Raw genomic sequence first — 23,866 nt, forward strand, 5'->3', positions numbered from 1 at the left:
AGCCCCCTGCTGAATTCTTTACCTTTGGAATTGCCTGGGTGCATAGGCGCCCCGTATAAGAGGCTTGGGGAGGCTAAGCCTCCCCAGCCCGCCACTGCCCCGCCGTACCTTTAAATATTATAGTTTTGCTGGAGTCGCGGGCAGCCGGCATTGAAGACATCGGCAGGCTTACGCCGGTTCCAACAGCCTTCCTTTCCCTCGTTGCAAGTCGGATGATGGCTCCGCCCTCTTCTGACGTATTTCCTGTTTCTACGAGGGCGGAGCCATCATCCGACTTGCAACGAGGGAAGGGAAGGCTGCTGGAACCGGCGTAAGCCTGCCGATGTCTTCAATGCCGGCTGCCCGCGACTCCAGCAAAACTATAATATTTAAAGGTGGGGGGGGGGGGGGACCGGAAGGAAACAGGGCAGACAGGAGAGGAGGGTTGCTGCACATGGTGGAAGAAGGGGAGAGGAGGGTTGCTGGATGGAGGGAAGGGGAGAGGAGGGTTGCTGGACATGGTGGAAGAAGGGGAGAGGAGAGGGAAGGGGAGAGGAGGGTTGCTGGACATGGTGGAAGAAGGGGAGAGGAGGGTTGCTGGACATGGTGGAAGAAGGGGAGAGGAGAGGGAAGGGGAGAGGAGGGTTGCTGGACATGGTGGAAGAAGGGGAGAGGAGAGGGAAGGGGAGAGGAGGGTTGCTGGACATGGTGGAAGAAGGGGAGAGGAGGGTTGCTGGATATGTTGGAAGAAGGGGAGAGGAGGGTTGCTGGATGGAGGGAAGGGGAGAGGAGGGTTGCTGGACGTGGTGGAAGAAGGGGAGAGGAGAGGGCAGGGGAGAGGAGAGTTGCTGGATGGAGGGAAGGGGAGAGGAGGGTTGCTGGACATGGAGGGGGAGGGAGGAGTGAGGAAGGAGATGAGATAACAGAAAAGGAAGAGAGTAGAAAAACTGCACATGGATGAAGAAAATAGGCAAAAGCTGGATCCACTGGACAGTCAAGTTTGCGGAGGACCCAGCTTTTACTTATGGATGTAGGACAAGAAATGAAGAAGAAAGGCGGAAAGTAAACAAATAAATGGAAAGGAAGCCCTGGAAACGGAGTTAAGAGGACAGATAGCAGCAGAATCGGATACTGGGCCAGCACAATCAGAAAAACAAAGTCACCAGACAACAAAGGTAGAAAAGATCATTTTATTTTCATTATAGTGTTTGGAATATGTCCACTTTGAGAATTAGGTGTTCAACATTAAAAGTTTATTTACTTATTTATGACATTTTATCCCACATTAAACATGAATTAGGATGTTTTGTGGCTCTACATGAGAATTGTGATATTATGATCCCTTGTTTCAATATTGTTGACGGTCTGCATTTTCCGTATGGGTGGTATATTGGTGTATTAGGTTCTGCCCAGTGTAATATTTATGGTACAGTAAGGTTCTGAGTGTGTTTTTGCACAAAGTTGTGCATAGTGTTTTGCAGTTGAGCGATTGTGGTTAGTATATGCTTTGAGCAACCACTTTATTCTTTGACATATGATACATAGCTAATATCTAAATTTAATAAAAGGTATTAATTGTGACATTTATTTTTTTTTTCTGTGTGTGATCAGACAATTATGGATTTAAGCCCCACCCCTAACCCCGCCCCCTTTAGCCTCCCCAAACAGTTGGGCCACCGACCGCCTATGCCTCCCCAGGCTTTCACAACATGCACCAATAGTCTCCCCATTTTATTACCATATCTGTGGAACGTAAACTTCTTACACAGTAAACTACGCATCATATGTTCATGAATCAGTATGTTCAGTGATGTCTGTAGAGATGTCAAAAGCTCCCTTGTTTGAGATGATGCAACATTAGTATATTGATGCTTCACCCTTTGCAATCGCTTTTCTAACTGCACTATACTAGACACCAAGATCTTATTCCTATGACTCACAAACGCATTAATATCTACACGGAGCACAGCCTTAGCCATGCACCAGAATAAAATAGGTTAAGATTCATGTTGTGAATTATTGGTCACAAAATCTACCGTTCTGTGCACTTCAGCCAGGCGGACCCAGGCCCATCCCCCCCTACCTGTAACACTTGTGCTGGTAAATGGGAGGTCTCCAAAACCCACTGTACCCACATGTAGGTGCCCCCTTCACCCCTAAGAGCTATGGTAGCGTTGTACATTTGTGGGTAGTGGGTTTTGGGGGAGGGGGAGGGGGGTTGGGGGCTCAGCACCCGTGGTAAGGGAGCTATGCATGTGGGAGCATTGTCTGAAGTCCACCGCACTGACCTCTAGGGTGCCCAGTTGGTGTCCTGGCATGTCAGGGGGGGCGAGTGTACTACGAATCGTGGCCCCTCCCACGACCAAATGGCTTGGATTAGGACGTTTTCGAGCTGGGCGTTTTTAGTTTCCGTTATCGCTAAAAAAAACAAACGCCCAGCTGAAAAACGTCCATTTTTTGAAAATACGGTCTGTCCCGCCTCTTCACGTACCCGTTTTCAGACATAGACGCCCATGGAGATAGGCGTTCGCGTTCGATTATGCCCCTCCATGTGTCTTAGGTCCCAAATGTTTAGGGGAAGAACTTCCAAAATTCTCAGTTCCTGGATGGAGATTATTGGCCAGTACTAGATTTCTGACAACCTCATTCTGATGCATTATGGGATCTCCAGATTTCAATGGGTAGAATCAGAGACTACAAACCCTACACTTTGTTGAGATGTAAATTTAAAACAAGGATTGGCCAAAAAGTCTCTCTCCTGGAATTGGATAACTTGGCAGCTGAGTAGGTCTCAGAAGTGTAATTCAATGACTCTAAAGGCAGATTTTTGCCTTGGTAAATCAGCTGCTGACAGAAAGAAGAGTGGGGAAGTGGTACAAAGGGACCAGAGCAACTACTGCTCACAAAGATCTCTCTGTTCTCCCCATGTCTTGTACATAGTCCTCCAGTTAGCAGGAATCAAGGAGCACTGCTTCTTACCTACTGTCTTGTCCTCTGATGGTTTTCCTCTGCAGTAGCAATGTGGAGCCCTGTGGTGGGTATTTTAAGATATACTTACATTGTGAGGTGGGCCCAATGTGCTTGTTTGCCTAGAGCTCACCAAAAGGGATGTGTGTGTGTGTGTGTCTCTCTCTCTCTATCTATATAAAAGTATCAGAACAGAAAATGGTCTCTAGCAAAATGGCACCAAAAGGAAAGGAGAACCTTAGAGCAGATAGCAATGTTCAAACTAACCAGGAAAGCCACATTAATCCGTATTGGTGCGAGAGCAGAAATTTGCTCCATCATTTTAATAAAGTGTGATAGTATTTGCACTTACTGGACCTTAACCACAAAAGTTAAGGTGCGATACGTGCAATGCATGTGCAGTAAATTCTGGAGCCATGTCTAGATTCTGCACTGCACTTAATACACAGAGCAGACATTTATCACATAGGCCCACACTACCTGCACCCGATTCCAGTCTCCCCTCCCAATTTTCCCTCCTCACGGCACTTCCCTCCCTTGGCACTTCAGCACCCCTTCTGGAGTCTCCTTATCAAAGTTGACTTTCTTTCTCTACTGGCATATTCCAACACCTCCCCTGGGTATTCATTAAAATCCAGAGCTATATGGGGAGGGAGCAAGGGGAGACTGTCCATACCCCGTGTCACAAGAGGAACAGGAAAGCCTTGAGTGAGTCCCAGTGACGGTCAAGCTATGCCAGTGAGGTGGGGTTGGGCTTGAAGAGGGGGAGGAACTGCCCAGGGGGATGGACACTGAAGTACCATAGGGATCGGGGGGGGGGGGGATGCTCTTTCATTTTCTAAATTTTGGGCAGTAGCTGTGCTTCCAGACTGCTTGTGGCATGACTGAACTTAACACTACCTCTTGTAGCGTTAACTGCAGCCATATTATTGTGAGTCATGACAGCAAATGTGCAGCACTGACCCATTTGCTAGCTGTCACAGTTGCCTATGCCCTGTCATCCCTTTAGATTAGATTAGATTTATAGCATTTATACCCCACAATTTCCCACCGCTGGCAGGCTCAATGTGGCTTTACTGCCCACAACCTACACCTACTCACATTAAGCATCTACTGTGGTTTTTGATGTGCAGTAGCCATTATCATGGGTTTGTGCTAATGGCTACTGAGAAGTAAAACCTGTGCTAGTTAATATAGCTTAGTAAAAGTGCCCCAAAGTCTTCTTAGAAACTGAGCTACCTGATAGGCTTCAGGGATGGTGGACATGAAAAAAGGGAATCTTGATGGGGAAAGGAGACAGAGAAAAAGAGAGAATTGGGCATAAGGAGATCAAGGGAGGACCAGGAATGGAAGGCAGAAGGAAGGAGGACTTCTTTTCCTTATAGCAATATAATACAAGTGTGAACATTACAAGTTTCTGCCTCACTGTCTTCATTTCTCCCACCTCACAAACAAACAGCCCCCACCAATACCAAAATACTCAGTGGATTTGCCATACTGTGTTCAGCTCAGAAACAATGAAGTCACCATCTTACAAGTGCAAGAACATCTTGAAAAGTATTTTTGTACTTTCCCAACACTGTATTTTTTCATTTACCTTGTATTTTGGACCTCTAGCCAAAAAAGCAGTCCAGTCTCCAAAACCTCATCAGTCAGAGAGATGTAGCGCTGAAATTGCTTTGCTGTTATTGGATTTCCAAGGGCTTTACGGAAAGTAATCATGTCTTTGGACGGAGATAGCCATTTAATTTCCATATCCTAGCAAAAAACAAACAATAATTTGAACAAATCATCCATCTAAAAATAGCAAATATAGGGACCCTTTTACTAAGGTGCAGTAGGCACTAGCACGTGCCTACCATGCGAGCACTGCCGTGGGATGTGCTGAGATGTCCCGTGGTAATGTGCCCTTCAGCACATGCTAATCCTGTGCTGAAAAATATTTTTTATTCAGCGCAGGAAGTGTGACTATGGGCAGAGAGTAGGAATGCCCTGTGCTAATTGGGTAGCACGGGTATATTGCCATGTGCTGCCCAATTACCACTGGGTTAATGTGGGAGTCCTTAACACCAAGAAAATATGTGTTGGTAAGGACTCCTGAGGTAATGGCCACATACTAACTGGGAAATTAACGTGTGGCCATTAAAGAAAAGTATGGCAAATGTGGCTATTTTACCCGGTGCTAAAAGTGGTCACAGCGCGCAGAAAACCCACAAGATGACAACAGTGCAGGCCACTTTTTAGCGCGGCTTGGTAAAGGGCCCCATGATATGTAGGATCATCTTCAATCTTATGGATAAGATTTCTGAAAAGGAGGGCATATGCACTGCAGAAGACCTATCAAGAGAAATCCAGGACTCAAACATATCAAGTTGAATTTTACTCCCAACAGGCACAATTATGCTATTGTTAGTGCCTGCCTCAGCATTTTTGAAAAACTAGGGCAAAATAAAAATTTGTGACTCTTTCATCTAAATATTTACAGGCACAACATACAAATACTTCTTTAAAATGTCTTAGATTCCTCAGCTCTAATCAACTTTCAATCTATTTCACATCTCCATTTCTTATTAAAACTGGCTGAAAAATAGTATTACATCAATATTCTGTTTCTTTGATCACACTCTTAGCTTACGCTGAAAAGGTCTGGTTTAGTAAAGACCATAGGGTGGAATCTTTCTAACAGGAATACTGAATGAAATCAGAATGTCCTCAGGTGCAGAAAAATCAGTGCTGCTGGTTAGTCTATACCTATTTTCAGCCTTTGACCTTGTGCATCATCCCCTACTCCTTGTCCAAAACTGAGATATATGGTTAAGAGATGGCGTACAGGACTGGCAATTGCTGCCTAGTCTCTCACATTGCATTGGAAGAATTCTGTTGAATAATTAATCAAAATATATAAGTACATAAGTAATGCCACACTGGGAAAAGACCAAGAGTCCATCGAGCCCAGCATCCTGTCCACGACAGCGGTCAATCCAGGCCAAGGGCACCTGGCAAGCTTCCCAAACATACAAACATTCTATACATGTTATTCCTGGAACTGTGGATTTTTCCCAAGTCCATTTAGTAGCGGTTTATGGACTTGTCCTTTAGGAAACCGTCTAACCCCTTTTTAAACTTATTTATGTACTTATATACTTATCTATATATATAAAACTCACCCTCAACGTTCTATTTGCACTGACGTCACTGAAGCCAGGTTCGTAAATTCAAAGCTCTGAAGCCACACAAAATCAGTCTGTGGGCCCTGCCCTCGCGTCAAACGTTATGACGTTGAGGGCGGAGCACATTCTCAGCTCCAAGTTCCGTTGTACTGCACTGTAGCTCTCGCACGGAGGCTGCAGGGGGGCCGGCGACACACGGAGACACAAAGGGACAGAGGGGAGCCTTGCTAGCGCCCGTTTCATTCCGATTTGAAACGGGCCTTCGTTACTAGTGTTCCAGAAAACTTATGCTCCAGAAAACACACAAGAGACTTGAAGACCTGAATATTATACCCTAGAGGAGAGGAGGGACAGGGAACATATTTATTTATTTAAAAATTTATATTCCGCACTATGCCAACTTGCATGCTAAGTCGGCATTAACTATTTTTGTTAAATATATTTTTAGAGAGGGTGTGTCATGGGCAAAGAGTGGACATTCCTGTATTATCTGCTTAATGCGTTTTGATTAACATGTGCTAATCAGATAAGACAGAGTTAATAGGAAGCGGTAAGTGCTCCTATGTTAATATTTTTGTAGGTCTCACACACTAATTACAATATTAGTGCACAATCCGGATTTCGTGCTAATCACAGCACTGAAACAGTTCTTATAACACTTCTAACTAAATTAAAAAAAATTATCGCAGCTGGCAATAATGTTCTGCTCCTCCAATTTGACATGTCTAGTGCGTTTGACATGGTTAACCATGGTGTTCTATTAAACATCCTTGAATACTTTGGACTCGGTGGAAACGTATTGAACTGGTTCTACAAATTCCTAACTGTAAGATCTTATCAAGTGATATCTAAGTCAACCATTTCCTCACCATGGAGACCTGGATGTGGAGTGCCTCAGGGCTTGCCGCTTTCACCAATTCTCTTTAATTTAATGATGTTGCCACTAGCCAAATCACTATCCAATCAAGGCCTAAACCCATATATTTACGCCAATGACATCACAATATACATTCCATTCAACAGCAACTTATCAGAAATTACAGATAAAATTAATACCAGCTTCCAAATCATTAACTCATGGGCTGATGCTTTCCTACTTAAACTCAATGCAGAAAAGACTCAATGTTTTATCTTATCATCGCAGTTTAACAAGACTAATTACGCCAATATTAATACACCATGCCACACTCTCCCTATTGTGAATAACTTAAAACTCCTGGGTGTTACTATTGATCGAAATCTCACCCTTGATTGCCATGTGAAGAACGTGACAAAGAAAACGTTTTTTGCTATGTGGAAGCTGAAAAGAGTGAAACCTTTTTTCCCAAGGGAAGTATTCCGCAAACTAGTGCAATCAATAGTACAGAGCCACCTGGATTACTGTAACTCCATTTTTGCAGGATGCAAAGAAAAAACCATCAAGAAACTCCAGACTGCCCAAAATACCACAGCTAAATTCATATTTGCAAAGGCGAAGTATGAGAATGCCAAACCCCTCAGAGAAAAATTACATTGGCTTCCACTAAAAGATTGAATTGCATTCAAGGTTTGCACCTTAACTCATAAAATCATCCATGGAGAAGCTCCATCATACATGTCAGACCTAACTGACTTACCTACATGAAACATCAAACGTTCATCATGTACCTTCTTAAACCTCCACTACCCCAATTGTAGAGGACTCAAATATAAATCACCACACGCATCTACCTTCACATACCTCTGCACAAAATCATGGAATAAACTACCGAATGCTATAAAAACAACGCATGACTTGACAACCTTCCGGAATTTATTGAAGACACACCTGTTCGAAGAGACTTACAATAAAAATCCTCCTTAATGACTTGATTCCATTCTACATCTAAACCAACTAATACTGATCCCTTCTAATTTGATTATGTTAATCACATTATCACTATTGGTCATTATATCTTACCTGTTTTATTTTGTGATATGTAAATAATTCTACTGACCTATCTACCTAATTTCTTACAAAGTAATATGTTAAATTAGACCATACCTCTTACTCAGTTTAAGATTATATCTTTTGCAACATAGTGTAAGCCACATTGAGCCTGAAAATAGGTGGGAAAATGTGGGGTACAAATGCAGCAAATAAATAAATAAATAAACTCGCACATCATAAATAAATATATAAAACGCCCTAAAAAGTGCTGCATCAAACCTGTGCTTAGCGTGTGCAAAAGTCCCATGTTACAATACATTAAGCCCAGATTTCAGTGCAGTTTAGTAAAAGGGCCCCTTAGAAGGTATTGCCTGCTTAAATTGTGCTCAGCGGGCCAGCTGCCAATATTCAGCAGCACTTAAGTGCCCAGTTAAATGCTGAATACTGGCACTACCTGGCCATTTGAAAAGTGGGTGGGAGAGGGACATTCTGGAGGTGGAGGTGGGGAGGAGCCAAGAGCTATGCAGGTGAGAGTAATATCCAGTGCTGGTGCCCGCATAGCTAAGCAACCAAATAGGACTGCATATGTAGCTGTTAGCATCTGAACTGCTGTCAGCGGTAGTCTAAAGTTCATCGCCCCTCCCTCTGACTACCCCCCACAAGGTCTGAACACCCCCTCCCAACCCCACCTGAAGACCAAGCAGCCCCCCCTCTCCTGGCCTACTTATCCATGGTGGTCTAGTGGTCCATAGGACAAGAGCAAACCCCACTCGCTCCTGTCTCTCATGGTTCCTTAATGAAAACACCCACTATAACCTCTAGCAGTAGTATGACAGTACTACCTCTTGTATTGCAAGACTACTGCTTGAGGATGTGGTGGCCATTTGCTGAGGAAGCGTGTAGGGCAGAAATGAGTGGTGTTCTCACCTGCCCCATGGACAATTAAACCACCAGGGATAATATCATATATGAAGATCATTGAGTAGGATATAGGTTTTTTTTTTTTTTTTGGTATGGATAAGATAGAGGGGACGTAAGTAGATCCACGCTGCAAGGTGGTTCAATTATTGTTAAAATGTGGATCATTAATAGCAAAAATAAAATAATACCTGGTTGGAGTATAGAGTTCAAATACTGAAGGCTGTTTAATAAGTCATTGTATAATTATATCAAGACTCGAAATGTGTGAAATGAAGAGCTTATATGACAATGTTTATTTTGCTGTATTCTCAATAAAATCGTTTAAACATAAACCACCAGGGATGATAAGTAGGCCAGGAGAGGGGGGCTGCTTGGTCTTCAGGTTGGGATTAGAGGGGGTTTGAACCTTGTTGTGTGGGGATTGGGAAGGAGAGGTGAGGAGCTTTAGGCCACCACTGACAGCTGTGCATAATTTAGTATTGACTCACCCTGAACCCTCATATGAGGCACGTAATAGATTGGGTGTCAGCGACTCCGGTAGGAATTAATTCATGTGCGTCCCCCTCCTTGTCTTTTGGTCTTTTGAACTGTCATTCTTTACGTTCTAAATCTGGTTAGCATCTGGGCTTTTGTCGTCTGAGTATAATTTGCAATTGCTCTCCCTCACCAAGACCTGGTCCATGAGGTGGAGGAGTCTCTTTTGTATTAATGTTTACCTTCTGGTTATTCAGCCTCTCATGTGGCGTGGACTTCCAGGACTTCCAGGAAAGGTGGAGGTGCTGCAGATCTTTATAAATCTTGCATTCCTGTGGAGGAGTGTCACAATACTTTTCTTTCATATTCAGAGGTTCTGATTGTCTGCCTTTGTTTTGGAATCGACCCTTATATCTTAGTGTTTTGCTGTCCCCCGCTGTCCAACGTGGAACTTTGAGATTCCCTTCAACAGTCTATTGCAGATGCTGCTGTCCATTTTACTAATTTTTTAACTGTTTATTCAAAATACAATCAACAAAATGACACTCCAGGTAAACAAAAACATTTATAGAAGTATAACCAAGCCCCTCCAATCCCTCCCACCTCACCCACCGCACAAGGAACAGGATGAGTATCCTAAAACAAACAAAACCAGAGACAATCAAAAGGAAATAATGAGAATTTGCAATCAGTCATCTATCAGTTCTCAGGGCCATGGGCACTGGTGCCCAGAGTAGCTCATGGGGTTGTTTTTGCCCTCGCAGAGAGGACATGATCTTATTGTGTCTCCGTAATTCCCTATACATAGAGAACCAGCTCTCCACAGAAGGAGCATTCGCCACTTTCCACGAGCAGACCAATACCATCTTGGTTGCCAACAGGAACTGCAACACAATATGTTGATTTCCAACTCATATAGCTGGGTATATTTTAGATATTGTTTTTTGTTAATTCTCTCGTTCTTTTGTTCTTCAGAATTTTTCTTCTCGGTTTGTATCTTGGTTGGATCATTCGCATATTATTTTAACTTTGCAATCTGATGATGTGGCATGCTGTATTCTTTCTCAGTCTTTGGATACTTATGATGTTTGCTAACAAGAACCTCACAAAGACATAACTCGATACCATGGTTTAACGAAGAACTGAAAAAACTAAAAACACAAGTTAGGAGGCTTGAATGAGCATAGAATAAAATAAAAGATGAAAACACACTCAACTCATGGAAACAAATGCAAAGAAAATACAAATATGCAATAAGACAAACCAAAAGGTCATACTACAAAACCGAAATAGGGCCAGACTACAAAGACACGCATAAACTCGTGAACAAACTACTAGACAACACACCGGTTACTAGAACCCCATCAGCAGACAACCTTGCTAAATACTTCAATGAGAAAATTGTAAAGCTACGACTCACGTTACCACTTAATACCAAGGACCTCGAAAAATTCATTGACTGTCTGGACCCAATCCCTGATGAATATCCAGCAGACTGAATCTGGACAAACTTCGTTCTATTCAATGATGAAACCATCACCCAAGCGATCAACAGGTTCGCCAAATCCCACTACAAACTGGACATATGCCCCAACAACCTAATAAAATCCGCCCTTCAACGCTTCATGACGTACCTAAACTACATGTTACAACATGGACTCTTCCCTAAGGATAAAGGAAACATACTACTTACTCCAAAAGATTCAAAGAAAAAAGCAAATGACATAACCAACTACCACCCGGTAGCATCTATCCCTCTGGCAGTCAAACTAATGGAAAGTATGGTAACCAAGCAGCTTACCGACTACTTAAACAAATTCTCAATAATACATGAATCACAATCAGGATTTCGATCCAACCACAGCACCGAAACAGTACTAATCACTCTCCTAACCAAATTCAAACAAGCAATTGCAACTGGCAACAGTGTACTTTTCCTACAATTTGACATGTCCAGCGCGTTCAACATGGTAAGCCATAGAATACTATTAAACATCCTAGAATACTTCGGGATTAGAGGAAACGTACTAAGTTGGATGAAAGGCTTCCTAACTGCAAGAACATACCAAGTGATATCAAATTCGAATACAACATCACCATGGAAACCAGAATGCAGAGTATCCCAAGGATCACCGCTTTCACCGACCCTTTTCAACCTAATGATGACACCTCTAGTCAAATCGCTATCCAACCAAGGCCTTAATCCCTACATCTACACAGATGATGTCACGATCTAAATCCCGTTCAAACGTGATCCAACAGAAATCACAAATGAAATCAAACACAGCCTCCAAAACATGAATTCATGGGCGGACGCATTTCAATTAAAATTCAAAGCAGAAAAAACACAATGTCTCATCCTCTCATCACAATATAACACGAACAAACCCGCCACTATAAACACCCCAAACTATACCCTTCCTGTTTCAGATAGCCTGAAAAGTCTCGGAGTTACAAATGACCATAATCTCACACTAGAAAGCCATGCGAAAAATACAACAAAGAAAATGTTCCATTCAATGTGGAAACTCAAAAGAGTAAAACCTTTCTTCCCAAGGGAAATATTCCACAGCCTGGTACAATCAATGTTGCTAAGTCACCTAGATTACTGCAATGCAATCTATGCCAGATGCAAAGAACAAATCATTAAGAAACTCCAAACTGCCCAAAACACAGCAGCCAGACTCATATTTGGAAAAACGAAATACGAAAGCGCCAAACCCCTAAGAGAAAAACTACACTGGCTCCTACTTAAAGAACGTATTACGTTCAAAATCTGCACCCTGGTTCATAAAATCATTCATGGTGAGGCCCCGGTCTACATGTCAGACCTCAGACTTACCAACCAGGTACACTAAAAGATCAGCATGTACATTCCTGAATCGCCACTACCCCAGCTGCAAAGGACTAAAATATAAATTAACATATGCATCCAGCTTCTCCTACATAAGCACGCAACTATGGAATGCATTACCAAACGCCATAAAAACAATCCACAACCTAACTAACTTTCGAAAATCACTAAAAACCAACCTGTTCAACAAGGCATACCACAATGATCCATCCTAAATACCAGACAACGAAACTCAAACCAGAACTGGACAAAACTGAACTCTCTATACTTGACTGCCTCAGTTACACTATCACGAATGAACTTTAACGCAATACCACTTTATTTCTCATTCCAAATATGAACTCTCTATACTTGACTGCTTAATCTACTCTGTAACTCATGAACTTTAATGGAATACCACTTCGTATTTCTCATTCCGGAAATGTCGATCGCCATTACGGAATAATGTAAGCCACATTGAGCCTGCAAATAGGTGGGAAAATGTGGGATACAAATGCAATAAATAAATAAATACATATATGTTAATTTGGATGTTTGTACTCCTCTGTTTACTTTTTTTCCTGATTCTTCTTCTACTCTTCCCTTGGATACCCAGGCTCACTGTTGGAATGCACCTCTAAAATCTGATCTGGATTGTACTGCCCCTTTGCAAACTTGTAGAGTTGAATCTCGGGTATCAGCTCCCTGGTTTTACCAGGGCCTAAGATTACTCTATCAGCAGGTGCGTCAAGCAGAACATTGTTGGTGTAAGTGTCCACCCTCAGTAAATAAGCAGTGCTGTAAATCTTTCTTGCATTGTTATAACTATCATTTAAAGCAAGCTAAGCCATTGAGGCTTATTTCGGAATCTGATAATTCAACCAATTTTGTTCTGTCTGGTAACTCATAAGAACATAAGAGTAGCCATACCGGGTCAGACAATGGCCTATCTATCCCACTAGCTTATTTCCAACAGTGTCCAAACCAGGTCACAAACACCTGGCAGAAACTCAAATTATGGAAACATTTCATGCTACAAATTCCAGGGCAAGTAGTTGCTTCCCCATGTCTCTCTCAATAGCAGACTATGGACGTTTCTTCCAGCAACTTGTCCAAACCAGCCCAGATACATTAACCGCTGTTACCACATCCTCCGGCAAAGAGTTCCAGAGCTTAACTATTTGTTGAATGAAAAAATATTTCCTCCTATTTGTTTTAAAAGTATTTCAGTGTAAGTTCCTTGAATGTCCCCTAGCCTTTGTACTTTTGGAATGAGTAAAAAATCAATTTACTTCTACTCATTCTACACCACTCAGGATTTTGTAGACCTCAATCATAACACCCCTCATCCGTCTCTTTTCCATGCTGAAGAGCTCTAACCTCTTTAGCCTTTCCTCATATGAGAGGAGTTCCATCCCCTTTATCATTTTGGTTGCTCTTCTTTGAACCTTTTCTAATTCCACTATATCTTTTATGAGATAACAGAGACCAGAATTGAATGCAGTACTCAAGGTTCAGTCACATCATGAAGCGATACAGAGGCATTATAGTATTTTCGGTCTTATTCACCATCCCTTTCCTAATAATTCCTAGCATCCTGATTGCTTTCTTGGCTGCCACCGCACATTGAGCAGAAGATTTCAGCATATTATCTACAACACCACCTAGATCTTTTTCTTGAATGCTGACCCCCAGGGTGGACCCTAGCATCAGGTAACTATGATTCGGATTATACTTTCCAATGTGCTTCATCTTTCATTTGTCCACATTAAATTTCATCTGCTATTTGGATGCCCAGTCTTCTAATTTCTTAAGGTCTTCCTACAATATTTCACAGTCCGAACGTGTTTTAACAACCTTGAATAGTTTTGTATCATTTGCAAATTTAATCACCTCACTCATCGTTCTGATTTCCATATCATTTATGGAAAATAATTTTTATTAACAATTGCAGCGTAATACATCACAAAATTGAAGAAAGAAAAACATACACTCCAGGTCAGCAATGTTGAATTTTAGCTTAAATTTATAAATATGTTAAGTAGCACTGGTCCCAGTACTGATTCCTGCAACACTCCACTGTTCACCCTCCTCTAATGAAGGAAATGAGAATTTAACCCATTCCTCTGTTTTCTGTCCAATAACCAATTCCTAATCCACACCAGAACCTTGCCTCGTATCCCATGACTCTTTAATTTTCTCAGGAGTCTCTAATGAGGAACTTTATCAAAAGCTTTGTGAAAATCTAGATATACTACATCAACCGGTTCACCTTTATCCACATATTTATTCATGTCTTCAAAGAAATGAAGCAAATTGGTGAGGCAAGACTTCCCTTGGCTGAACCTATGCTGACTCAGTCCCATTAAACCGCGTTTGTCTATGTGTTCTGTAATTTTTTTCTTTATAACAGTTTCCACTATTTTGCCCAGCACTGACGTCAGGCTTACCAGTCTGTAATTTCCCGGATCACCTTGGAACCCTTTTTAAAAATCAACGTCATATTGGCCACCCTCTAATCTTCAGGTACTACGGACGATTTAAATGACAGGTTACATATTACTAACAGCACATCAGCAATTTCATGCTTGAGTTCTTTGAGTATCCTTGGATGTATGCCATCCGGTCCAGGTGATTTATTACTCTTTAATTTGTCAATTTGGCTCAGTACATCTTCCAGGTTCACCGAGATTTTTCAGTTCCTCCACATCATCTCCATTTATGGTACAGGCATATCTGTTACATCCTTTTCCGTAAAGACCAAAGCAAATAATTCATTCAGTTTCTCCGCTATGACCTTGTCCTCCCTGAGTGCTCCTTTTGCTCCTTCGTGATCTAACGGTCCCACAGATTCCCTTGCAGACTTTCTGCTTCTGATGTACCTGAAAAAGTTGTTATTGTGAGTTTTATCCTCTGCAGCAAGTTTCTCTTCATATTCTCTTTTAGCCTTCTTAATTAATGCTTTGCATCTGACTTGCCAGTGCTTAAGTTGCTTTTTATTTTCTTAATTTGGTCCTTTTTTCCATTGTTTGATGGACAATCTTTTGGCTGTAATAGCCTCTTTTACTTCACCTTTTAACCATGCTGGCTGACGTTTTCTCTTCTTTCTACCTTTGCAAATACATGGAATGCATCTGGCCTGGGCTTCCAAGATGGTATTTTTGAATAATGTCCACACGTGATTTAGTGTCCTAACCTTAGCAGCTGATCCTTTTAACTTCTTTTTAACCATTTCCCTCATTTTATTATAGTCACCCTTTCGAAAATTAAATGCAGTTACAGTGGATTTGCGGGTTCATCCCAGATAGTAGCTCAAAGTTGATCATGTTATGATCATTGTTTTCCAGGTGACCCAACACCGCCACCTCTAACAGTATGCCCTGCACACCACCAAGGACCAGATTCAAAATGGCTCCCCCTCTTATTGGTTCCTGGACCAGTTGCTCCAAGGAGCAGTCGTTTATCATATCTAGAAATTTTATCTCCCTGGCACTCCCTGATGTAACATTTATCCAGTCAATATTAGGGTAATTGAAATCACTCATTATTATAATGTTGCCCATTTTGCCAGCTTTCCTAATCTCTGTAACCATTTCTTCATCTGTCTATTCATTCTGTCCCAGCGGACAGTAGTACAGCCCTACAAGAATACTCCTTCCATTCACATGTGGAAGTGAGGCTTACCGGCCTGTAGTTTCCAGCTTCTTCCCTATCACCACTTTTGTAAAGAGGGACCACCTCCGCCGTTCTCCAATCCCTTGGAACCTCTCCCGTCTGCAAGGATATATTAAACAAATCTTTAAGAGGACCCGCCAAAACCTCTCTGAGCTCCCTCAATATCCTGGGGTGGATCCCGTCCGGTCCCATGGCTTTGTCCACCTTTAGCTTTTCAAGTTGTTGATACACACTTTCTTCCGTGAACGGTGCTCTATCCACTTCATTCTCATTTGTACTATTTCCAGTCCATCGCGGTCCTTCTCCAGGATGCTTGGAATGATCTCCCGCGGGAGGTGGTGGAAATGAAAATGGTAATGGAATTCAAACATGCATGGGATAAGCATAAAGGAATCCTGTGCAGAAGGAATGGATCCTCAGGAGCTTATTCAAGATTGGGAGGCGGGGCTGGTGGTTGGGGGCGGGGATAGTGCTGGGCAGACTTGTACGGTCTGTGCCAGAGCCGGTGGTGGGAGGCGGGACTGGTGGTTGGGAGGCGGGGATAGTGCTGGGCAGACTTATACGGTCTGTGCCAGAGCCGGTGGTGGGAGGCGGGGCTGGTGGTTGGGAGGCGGGGATAGTGCTGGGCAGACTTGTACGGTCTGTGCCAGAGCCGGTGGTGGGAGGCGGGACTGGTGGTTGGGAGGCGGGGATAGTGCTGGGCAGACTTATACGGTCTGTGCCAGAGCCGGTGGTGGGAGGCGGGGCTGGTGGTTGGGAGGCGGGGATAGTGCTGGGCAGACTTGTACGGTCTGTGCCGGGGCTGGTGGTTGGGAGGCGGGGATAGTGCTGGGCAGACTTATACGGTCTGTGCCCTGAAGAACACAGGTACAAATCAAAGTAGGGTATACACAAAGATTAGCACATATGAGTTGTTGGGCAGACTGGATGGACCGTGCAGGTCTTTTTCTGCCGTCATCTACTATGTTACTATGTATAATGATTCTACGCTGCTATCTGTTTCATGTGGAAAGTTTATTTTATTTGACTCAATTCCCTCTTTAACATATAGAGCAACCCCCCTTCCAATTTGATTCTCTCTATCGTTGCAATACAATTTGTACCCTGTTAACAGTGCCCCATTGATTGTCCTCGTTCCACCAAGTCTCTGAGATGCCTATTATATCTACCTCATCATTTAGTGCTATATACCCTAACTCTCCCATCTTATTTTTTAGGCTTCTATCATTTATATACAGGCACTTCAAATTGTGTTTTTCCCTCGGATCTACAAGCTGCTTAGAAATTGAAGGGGGTAACATGTATCCTTTATCCTGCTCTCTCATTAAGCACACCTGGCTTACTTTCAGAATTGTTGAAACCTCTCTACTGGGATTCCCTAAATGTCCTGTTTCAATAGTATCCTTCAAGGATACTCCACACTGAACCATGCACTCCTGGGCAACTGTCGGCTTTCCTTCCCATTCTAGTTTAAAAGCTGCTCTATCTCCTTTTTAAAAGTTAGCACCAGCAGCCTGGCTCCATCCCGGTTAAGGTGGAGCCCATCCTTTCAGAACAGTCTTCTTTTTTCCCAGAATGTTGCCCAGTTCCTAACAAATCTAAATCCCTCATCCATGCACCATTGTCTCAATTCATTTATCAACCCCTCAGGATCAATTAACTTGCTTTTATTCCAGGTTGTCTGCTGATTTTGGTAGCTGATTTTTTTTTTTATAGACAAGGTTACAAGATTGTGGGCGCCTTTTATTTCTTCTCTCATCAATCGGAGGTGTCTCCAGTGTTTGATAATGTTAAATTACCGTCAGTTTGGTCTGCATTCTCACTCCCTCCTCTTCACTATTCTTTCACAGATTTTTACTCCAATGCATAAAACTGCTTGTATTCTCAATCCAGTACCATTACACTGGTTCAAGTCATCACGTCATGGTTGCTCCCATTGGCTATAATTCTTGTTAGCCACAATTTATTCTCTACAGTGGAAGGAAGCTTCTATCTGACCTCTTTTGAAGAAGTCTCATTTGGATGCCAGTGTTCCTGCTAGTTACTGCCCCATTTCAAAACATCTGTTTTCTTTCTAAATTGACTGAGAAGATTGTTTTTGAGCAACCGCATAGGTTCATAGAAGACCATTTTATTTTGCATCCTTGGCAGATCGGATTCCACTCAGGTCAGAGTACCGAAACTAGTGTTACTATGGTTCTTAGCAATGTTCATTTTTTTTGATAGAAGTGATGTGGTTCTTGCTGTCACTGGATCTAGCAGCAGCAAATGATCTCATATAGATCATTCTATGTTATTGAAGAGACTTTCCAAGATTCTCATTCTATTGTTCGACAATTGACCTGTAGGGTTCCACAGGGGTCAATTCTTTGAGCCTATCATTATGCTGATGATAATTTGATTTTATTTCCTACCTCACCTTTTATGTCCTGACTTACAGCCATTGCTGATTTGTCTTGATGGAGTTTCAAATTGGCTGTTTTCAGGAGTATCCTAATGATTAGTGCAGAAGGCTTTGATCCTGGAGACCTAGGTTCAATTCCCACTGCAGGTTCTTGTGACCTTGGGCAAGTCACTTAACCCTCCATTGCCCCAGGTTCAAAAACTTAGATTGCGAGCCCTCTAGGGACAGAGAAAGTACCTGCATATAACATGTACAGCACTGCGTACATCTAGAAGCGCTGTAGAAATGATTAGTAGCAGTAGTATAAATTGGTCCTTAATCATGAAAAGACAATTACTTGTTGGTTGTCAGGTTCTGCTTCCCATTCACCTCTTGTTCCTTTGTTGTTTGGCTTATCATTGATTCCTGTGGATTCTTTCAGATACTTAGGAGTATTTATTGACTCTGCACTTTCTTTTCATTCACATATTTCACATGCCATCAGACTTGGGTACTTTCATCTTCAGTTCATTCATGTAATTTGTGATTTTCTTGATTTTTCAGCTGTTATATATGCTTTTGTTATTTCCAGACTTGATTACTGTAATGTGGTATATGCAGGCATTTCATCTTTTCAGGTAAAATGATTGCAAATGTTACAGAACTCCACTATTTGTTTGTTGTTTAGGGCCCGGTATAATGATCACGTCTCTCCTCTGTTTTGTAGGTTGCATTGGCTTCCTATTGCTTTTCGAAATAAGTTCATGATTCTGTCCCTGACATATAGAGCATATTACAATAACTCTCTATCTTACTTTTCGCAGCTTATAACTCCTTATACTCCGTCCCAAGCTTTAAGGTCTTTAGATTCCCATAGACTAGCTCTGCCTGGCCCTAAGTGGAGGAGTAACCTAGTGGTTAGTGTAATGGCCTGAGAACCTGAGGAACTGGGTTCAATTCCCACTGCAGCTCTTTGTGACTCTGGGCAAGTCACTTAACCCTTCATTGCCCCTGGTACAAAATAAGTACCTGAATATATGTAAACCGCTGAATGTAGTTGCCTCAGAAAGGCGGTATATCAAGTCCCCTTTCCCTTCCCTTAACTTTTCCTAAGTAAGCTAGATTTGAATCTACACAGAAGCCCACTTTTTGTTTTGGCTTCCTGCAATATGGAATGATTTGCCTCCATACATTCGTAATAAAGAATCATTTATGAGATTTTCAATCTTCTTTGAAGACCCATATTTTTACTGCAGCTTTTGGCTCTTGACTGAGGTTTGGTGTCTCGCTGGTTAAACATTTTTTTAAATTTTTGATTTTGTTTTACAGTTTTAGTCTTAATTTGGTTGCGTGTTCTGTGCGGAGTTTCTGTCCTATTTTTAATAACATTCTTTTCTTATGATATGTTTTGTGTTTTTAATTCTGTACACTACTTTGATCTGTCTGCCAGAAAAAGCGGTTTTAGATATATTCAATAAACAAACATATGTCGGCCTGAAGAGGGGCCTGCAGGGGCTCAGAGTAGGGGGGGGAGGAAGGGTCTGATGGTAATCAGGAGGGCTGGGAGGGGGCTCTTGATGGTGCATGAGGGAGTCTGGATGTGTAGTCTCTGCTTATGCAGGTGATATTCAGCACCTGACTTGGTATTGAATATCTGAGCCTAATTCTACCCATAGCGGTCAGCATTTAAAAAAAAAAAAAACTGCTGACCACTGCTGGCTGAATATTGACTGAAAGGTTTTGGAAATTCCCCAACATCTCTGGAATATTGAGTTCTACTGCTCAAAAATTTCTTGTCAAATAAAAGTTTTGAATATACAAGATCCGACATCAGAGTCCTACTGTAGCTTAATTCAGTGCACATCTACCCATTTTAATGGAATAACTGCATCAATTTATTTATTTTATTGAATTCACCACATCATTCTAAAATATCAGAATGCACTCCTACTTCTTCAGGCACAGTGCAGAAAAACAATAAACCACAGAACTCTCTCACCTTCCAAAATCCGTGTTTCTTCCTCTTTGCCTGGAATGGTTGATCATCAGAAACTTCCTTTGCCTGTGTCTGAACACAAAATCAGTTTAAATGAGGTACTGTATAATGGGTTTCTGACTGACGTTGCTATTAAATTGTGCCTTGTGTGATGCACTGGCATCTTATCAATAGTTTTACAGAAGTTCGGATACAAGAGCTCTAAGAGGAAGTGAGCCCATAACAATTCTGGAAGATATAGTGCTTGAGAGCCCTGAATTGGCAGGAAATGTGCTCATACTAGAGAAGCAGTTTGTAAAATTTAATGAGGAAACAGCTTGGGTTTAGAACACATACGGGGGTAGCTTAGTACCTGGAATCATCTTGGGAAGCTGCTGGGACATGAAATAAAATCCAGACTGTTTGTAGAAGGAGTAGGTTGGATAGGAGGAATAGTGGTGGATGCAACAGGGGTTAGTAGTAAGGAATGTCATACCCTGAAGTGAGGTAGGAGGTTCTGTAACTTTACGTAATTAAGGAGCAGAACAGGCAGAATAAAGCCCTAAGCTATAGACCGCATTCTCCACATACCCTCCCTGCAGACCCTCTTCACACAGTCCCCCTCCCACTATATCACCATCCTCATATACCCTTCCTCAGATTAGGCCCCCCACACCCTCACTGGGCACCCAACATCTGCATCCCTGACATACATATATCCCTGCTCCCACACCTTAGACACCTCACCTACAGTAGACACTCCCTGATATTCCTATTATCCTAGGTACTCCTTACACACCACACCTGTTGTACTGCCCTGTCCAACATACAAAACCCCCAGACCCATACACAGGCCTATTCCTGAAATCCACTCACAAACGCTCTATCCCAGATACCTCTGAATTTCCAACATCCTCCTCCCCTCCAACCGACTGGAATGCAGAAGGGGACCTACTCCTAGCCCCCACTACCTTGGAAATATGGAGGGTCATTTTTGAAAGAAACGTCTAAGTTGGGATTTGGACATCTTTGTAAAATGTCCAGATCCAGAGGCGGGGAAAAGCATATTTTCGAAAAAAGATGGACGTCCATCTTTCGTTTTGAAAATACCAAGGACGTCCTCAGATTTGGATGTCTTTAGTTATGGACGTCTTTGAATTTCGGCGATTTTCGAAACCAAAGACGTCCATGTCTAAAACGTCCAAATGCAAGCCATTTGGACTTCGGAGGAGCCAGCATTTCTAGTGCACTGGTCCCCCTGACATGCCAGGACACCAACTGGGCAGCCTAGGGGGCACTGCAGTGGACTTCATAAAATGCTCCCAGGTACACAGCTCCCTTACCTTGTGTGCTGAGTTCCCTAACCCCCCCCCCAGTGGAGGGCTCGCTGTTTGCTCCACAAATGTAACAGGTAGGGGGGGTATGGGCCTGGGTCCACCTGTGTGAAGTGCACTGCACCCACTAAAACTGCTCCAGGGACCTGCATACTGCTGTGATGGACCCAAGTATGACATCTGACGCTGGCACAAAGGCTGGCAAAAAATATTTTTAAAGATATTTTTTGAGGCCTGTCGTTTCTTTCTTTACAACATCCGTAAAATCTGCCCCTTTCTTTCCGAGCACTCTACCAAAACCCTCATCCACACCCTTGTCACCTCTCGTTTAGACTACTGCAATCTGCTTCTTGCTGGCCTCCCACTTAGTCACCTCTCCTCTCTCCAATTGGTTCAAAACTCTGCTGCCCGTCTCATCTTCCGCCAGGGTCGCTTTACTCATACTACCCCTCTCCTCAAGTCGCTTCACTGGCTCCCTATCCGTTTTTGCATCCTGTTCAAACTTCTTCTACTAACCTATAAATGTACTCACTCTGCTGCTCTCCAGTATCTCTCCACACTCGTCCTTCCCTACACCCCTTCCCGTGCACTCCGCTCCATGGATAAATCCTTCTTATCTGTTCCCTTCTCCACTACTGCCAACTCCAGACTTTGTGCCTTCTGTCTCGCTGCACCCTACGTCTGGAATAAACTTCCTGAGCCCCTACGTCTTGCCCCATCCTTGGCCACCTTTAAATCTAGACTGAAAGCCCACCTCTTTAACATTGCTTTTGACTCGTAACCACTTGCCTCCACCTACCCTCCTCTCCTCCTTCCTGTACACATTGATTTGATTTGCTTACTTTATTTTTTGTCTATTAGATTGTAAGCTCTTTGAGCAGGGACTGTCTTTCTTCTATGTTTGTGCAGCACTGCGTACGCCTTGTAGCGCTATAGAAATGCTAAACAGTAGTAGTAGTAGTAGTGAGGGTGGGAGGGGGTTAGTGACCACTGAGGGAGTAACAGGAGGTCATCCTTGATTCCCTTCAGTGGTCATCTGGTCATTTCGGGCACCTTTTTGTGCCTTATTTGTAATAAAACCACATCCAGGTGAAAACATCCAAGTTTTAGTTTAGGCCGTCTCTGCCTTTTTCCATTATGGCTCAAAGACGTCTAAGTCTTAGGCACGCCCAAGTTCCGCCTCCACTACGCCTCCAATATGCCCCCCTGAGATTTGGACGTCCTTGCGACGGACTTTCGCTAGAGACGTCCAAAATCAGGTTTCAATTATACCAATTTGGATGTCTCTGAAAGATTGATGTCCAAGTGCCGATTTATATCGAAAGATGGACGTCCAGCTCTTTCGAAAATGAGCCTGATGGTGTTATAGGGACACATCTTAATTTTTCCACTCGGGTGGCCATTCAATCCTAGTTACACCTCTGCCCATAAGTGAAATAGATAAACGAAGACAAAAACTAGTCTAAATTACGCTAGTTTGACTCTCTTAAGAAGACAATTTTTCAAAGTATTAAAGATAAAAGTCTAAAAGATTTCCCCATTTATAGATATCTCTGCTTGATGCAACTGTCTGATCCTTGCAGATTTTATCCAAGTGCAGTTATAGACTGCAGGCTAAATGACTAGCCCTGGAGAAGTTTTAGAGAAGGAATTGTCAGATGGATACCCCAAAATCACTGCATTCATTTTTTTTTTCTAACTTCTAATATGTATTTTCTTCCAAAGTGTATAGTGATGTTATTAATTTATTATAGAACAGAATTTAACATAGTTTTTTTCCACTATGTTTCTGTGAAGCCCAATTTTGCACAGATAATCTAGGCTAAAAAGGGACATCCAAGTTGGAATTTTAACAGTTTGCAGCCTATTGTATCCAACGCTGCTGAATTAGGCCCCAAATATTCAGTGCTGTCACCTATGTGGTTAATAGCACTCAATATCTGGGCCCTGGCCACGCTCTGGTTGTGATATTCAGCCCGTTACCTGATTTGTTAACCATGTAGTGGTCTATGGATTTTATATATGTGGCTGATCCTCCTCTGTAAAACCACCTCCCTTAAGAGTTTCCCTCCTCCTGCACCCCTCACCAGTCCATCTCCCGACGCTTTTCCCCCCACAAGAACTTCCACCCTCCAAGAAGATCCCTCTGGGCCTACCTAGGGTCTCTGGTAGTCTAGTGGATAGTCAAGGCAGGAGCGATCCCTGCTCGCTCCTGCCCATTGTGGCATCAGGTGCAAAATAGCTAC

The 23,866-nt window shown here is 42.7% G+C and overlaps 1 protein-coding gene across 1 annotated transcript in view; it reads right to left on the minus strand.

Moving 5' to 3' along the window:
* RGS22 (regulator of G protein signaling 22) overlaps positions 1 to 23,866 on the minus strand; it is a 399,161-nt gene that overhangs the window by 24,216 nt on the left and 351,079 nt on the right. Inside the window, exons 21-22 of the mRNA XM_030217260.1 lie at positions 20,311 to 20,379; positions 4,544 to 4,704 (exon numbers count right to left, since the gene is read on the minus strand). Coding sequence (XP_030073120.1) covers positions 4,544 to 4,704; positions 20,311 to 20,379 — 230 coding nt within the window. The remainder of the gene's footprint in view (positions 1 to 4,543; positions 4,705 to 20,310; positions 20,380 to 23,866) is intronic.

This window comes from Microcaecilia unicolor, chromosome 1, assembly GCF_901765095.1.
Source record: "Microcaecilia unicolor chromosome 1, aMicUni1.1, whole genome shotgun sequence".
Lineage (NCBI taxonomy): Eukaryota > Metazoa > Chordata > Amphibia > Gymnophiona > Siphonopidae > Microcaecilia > Microcaecilia unicolor.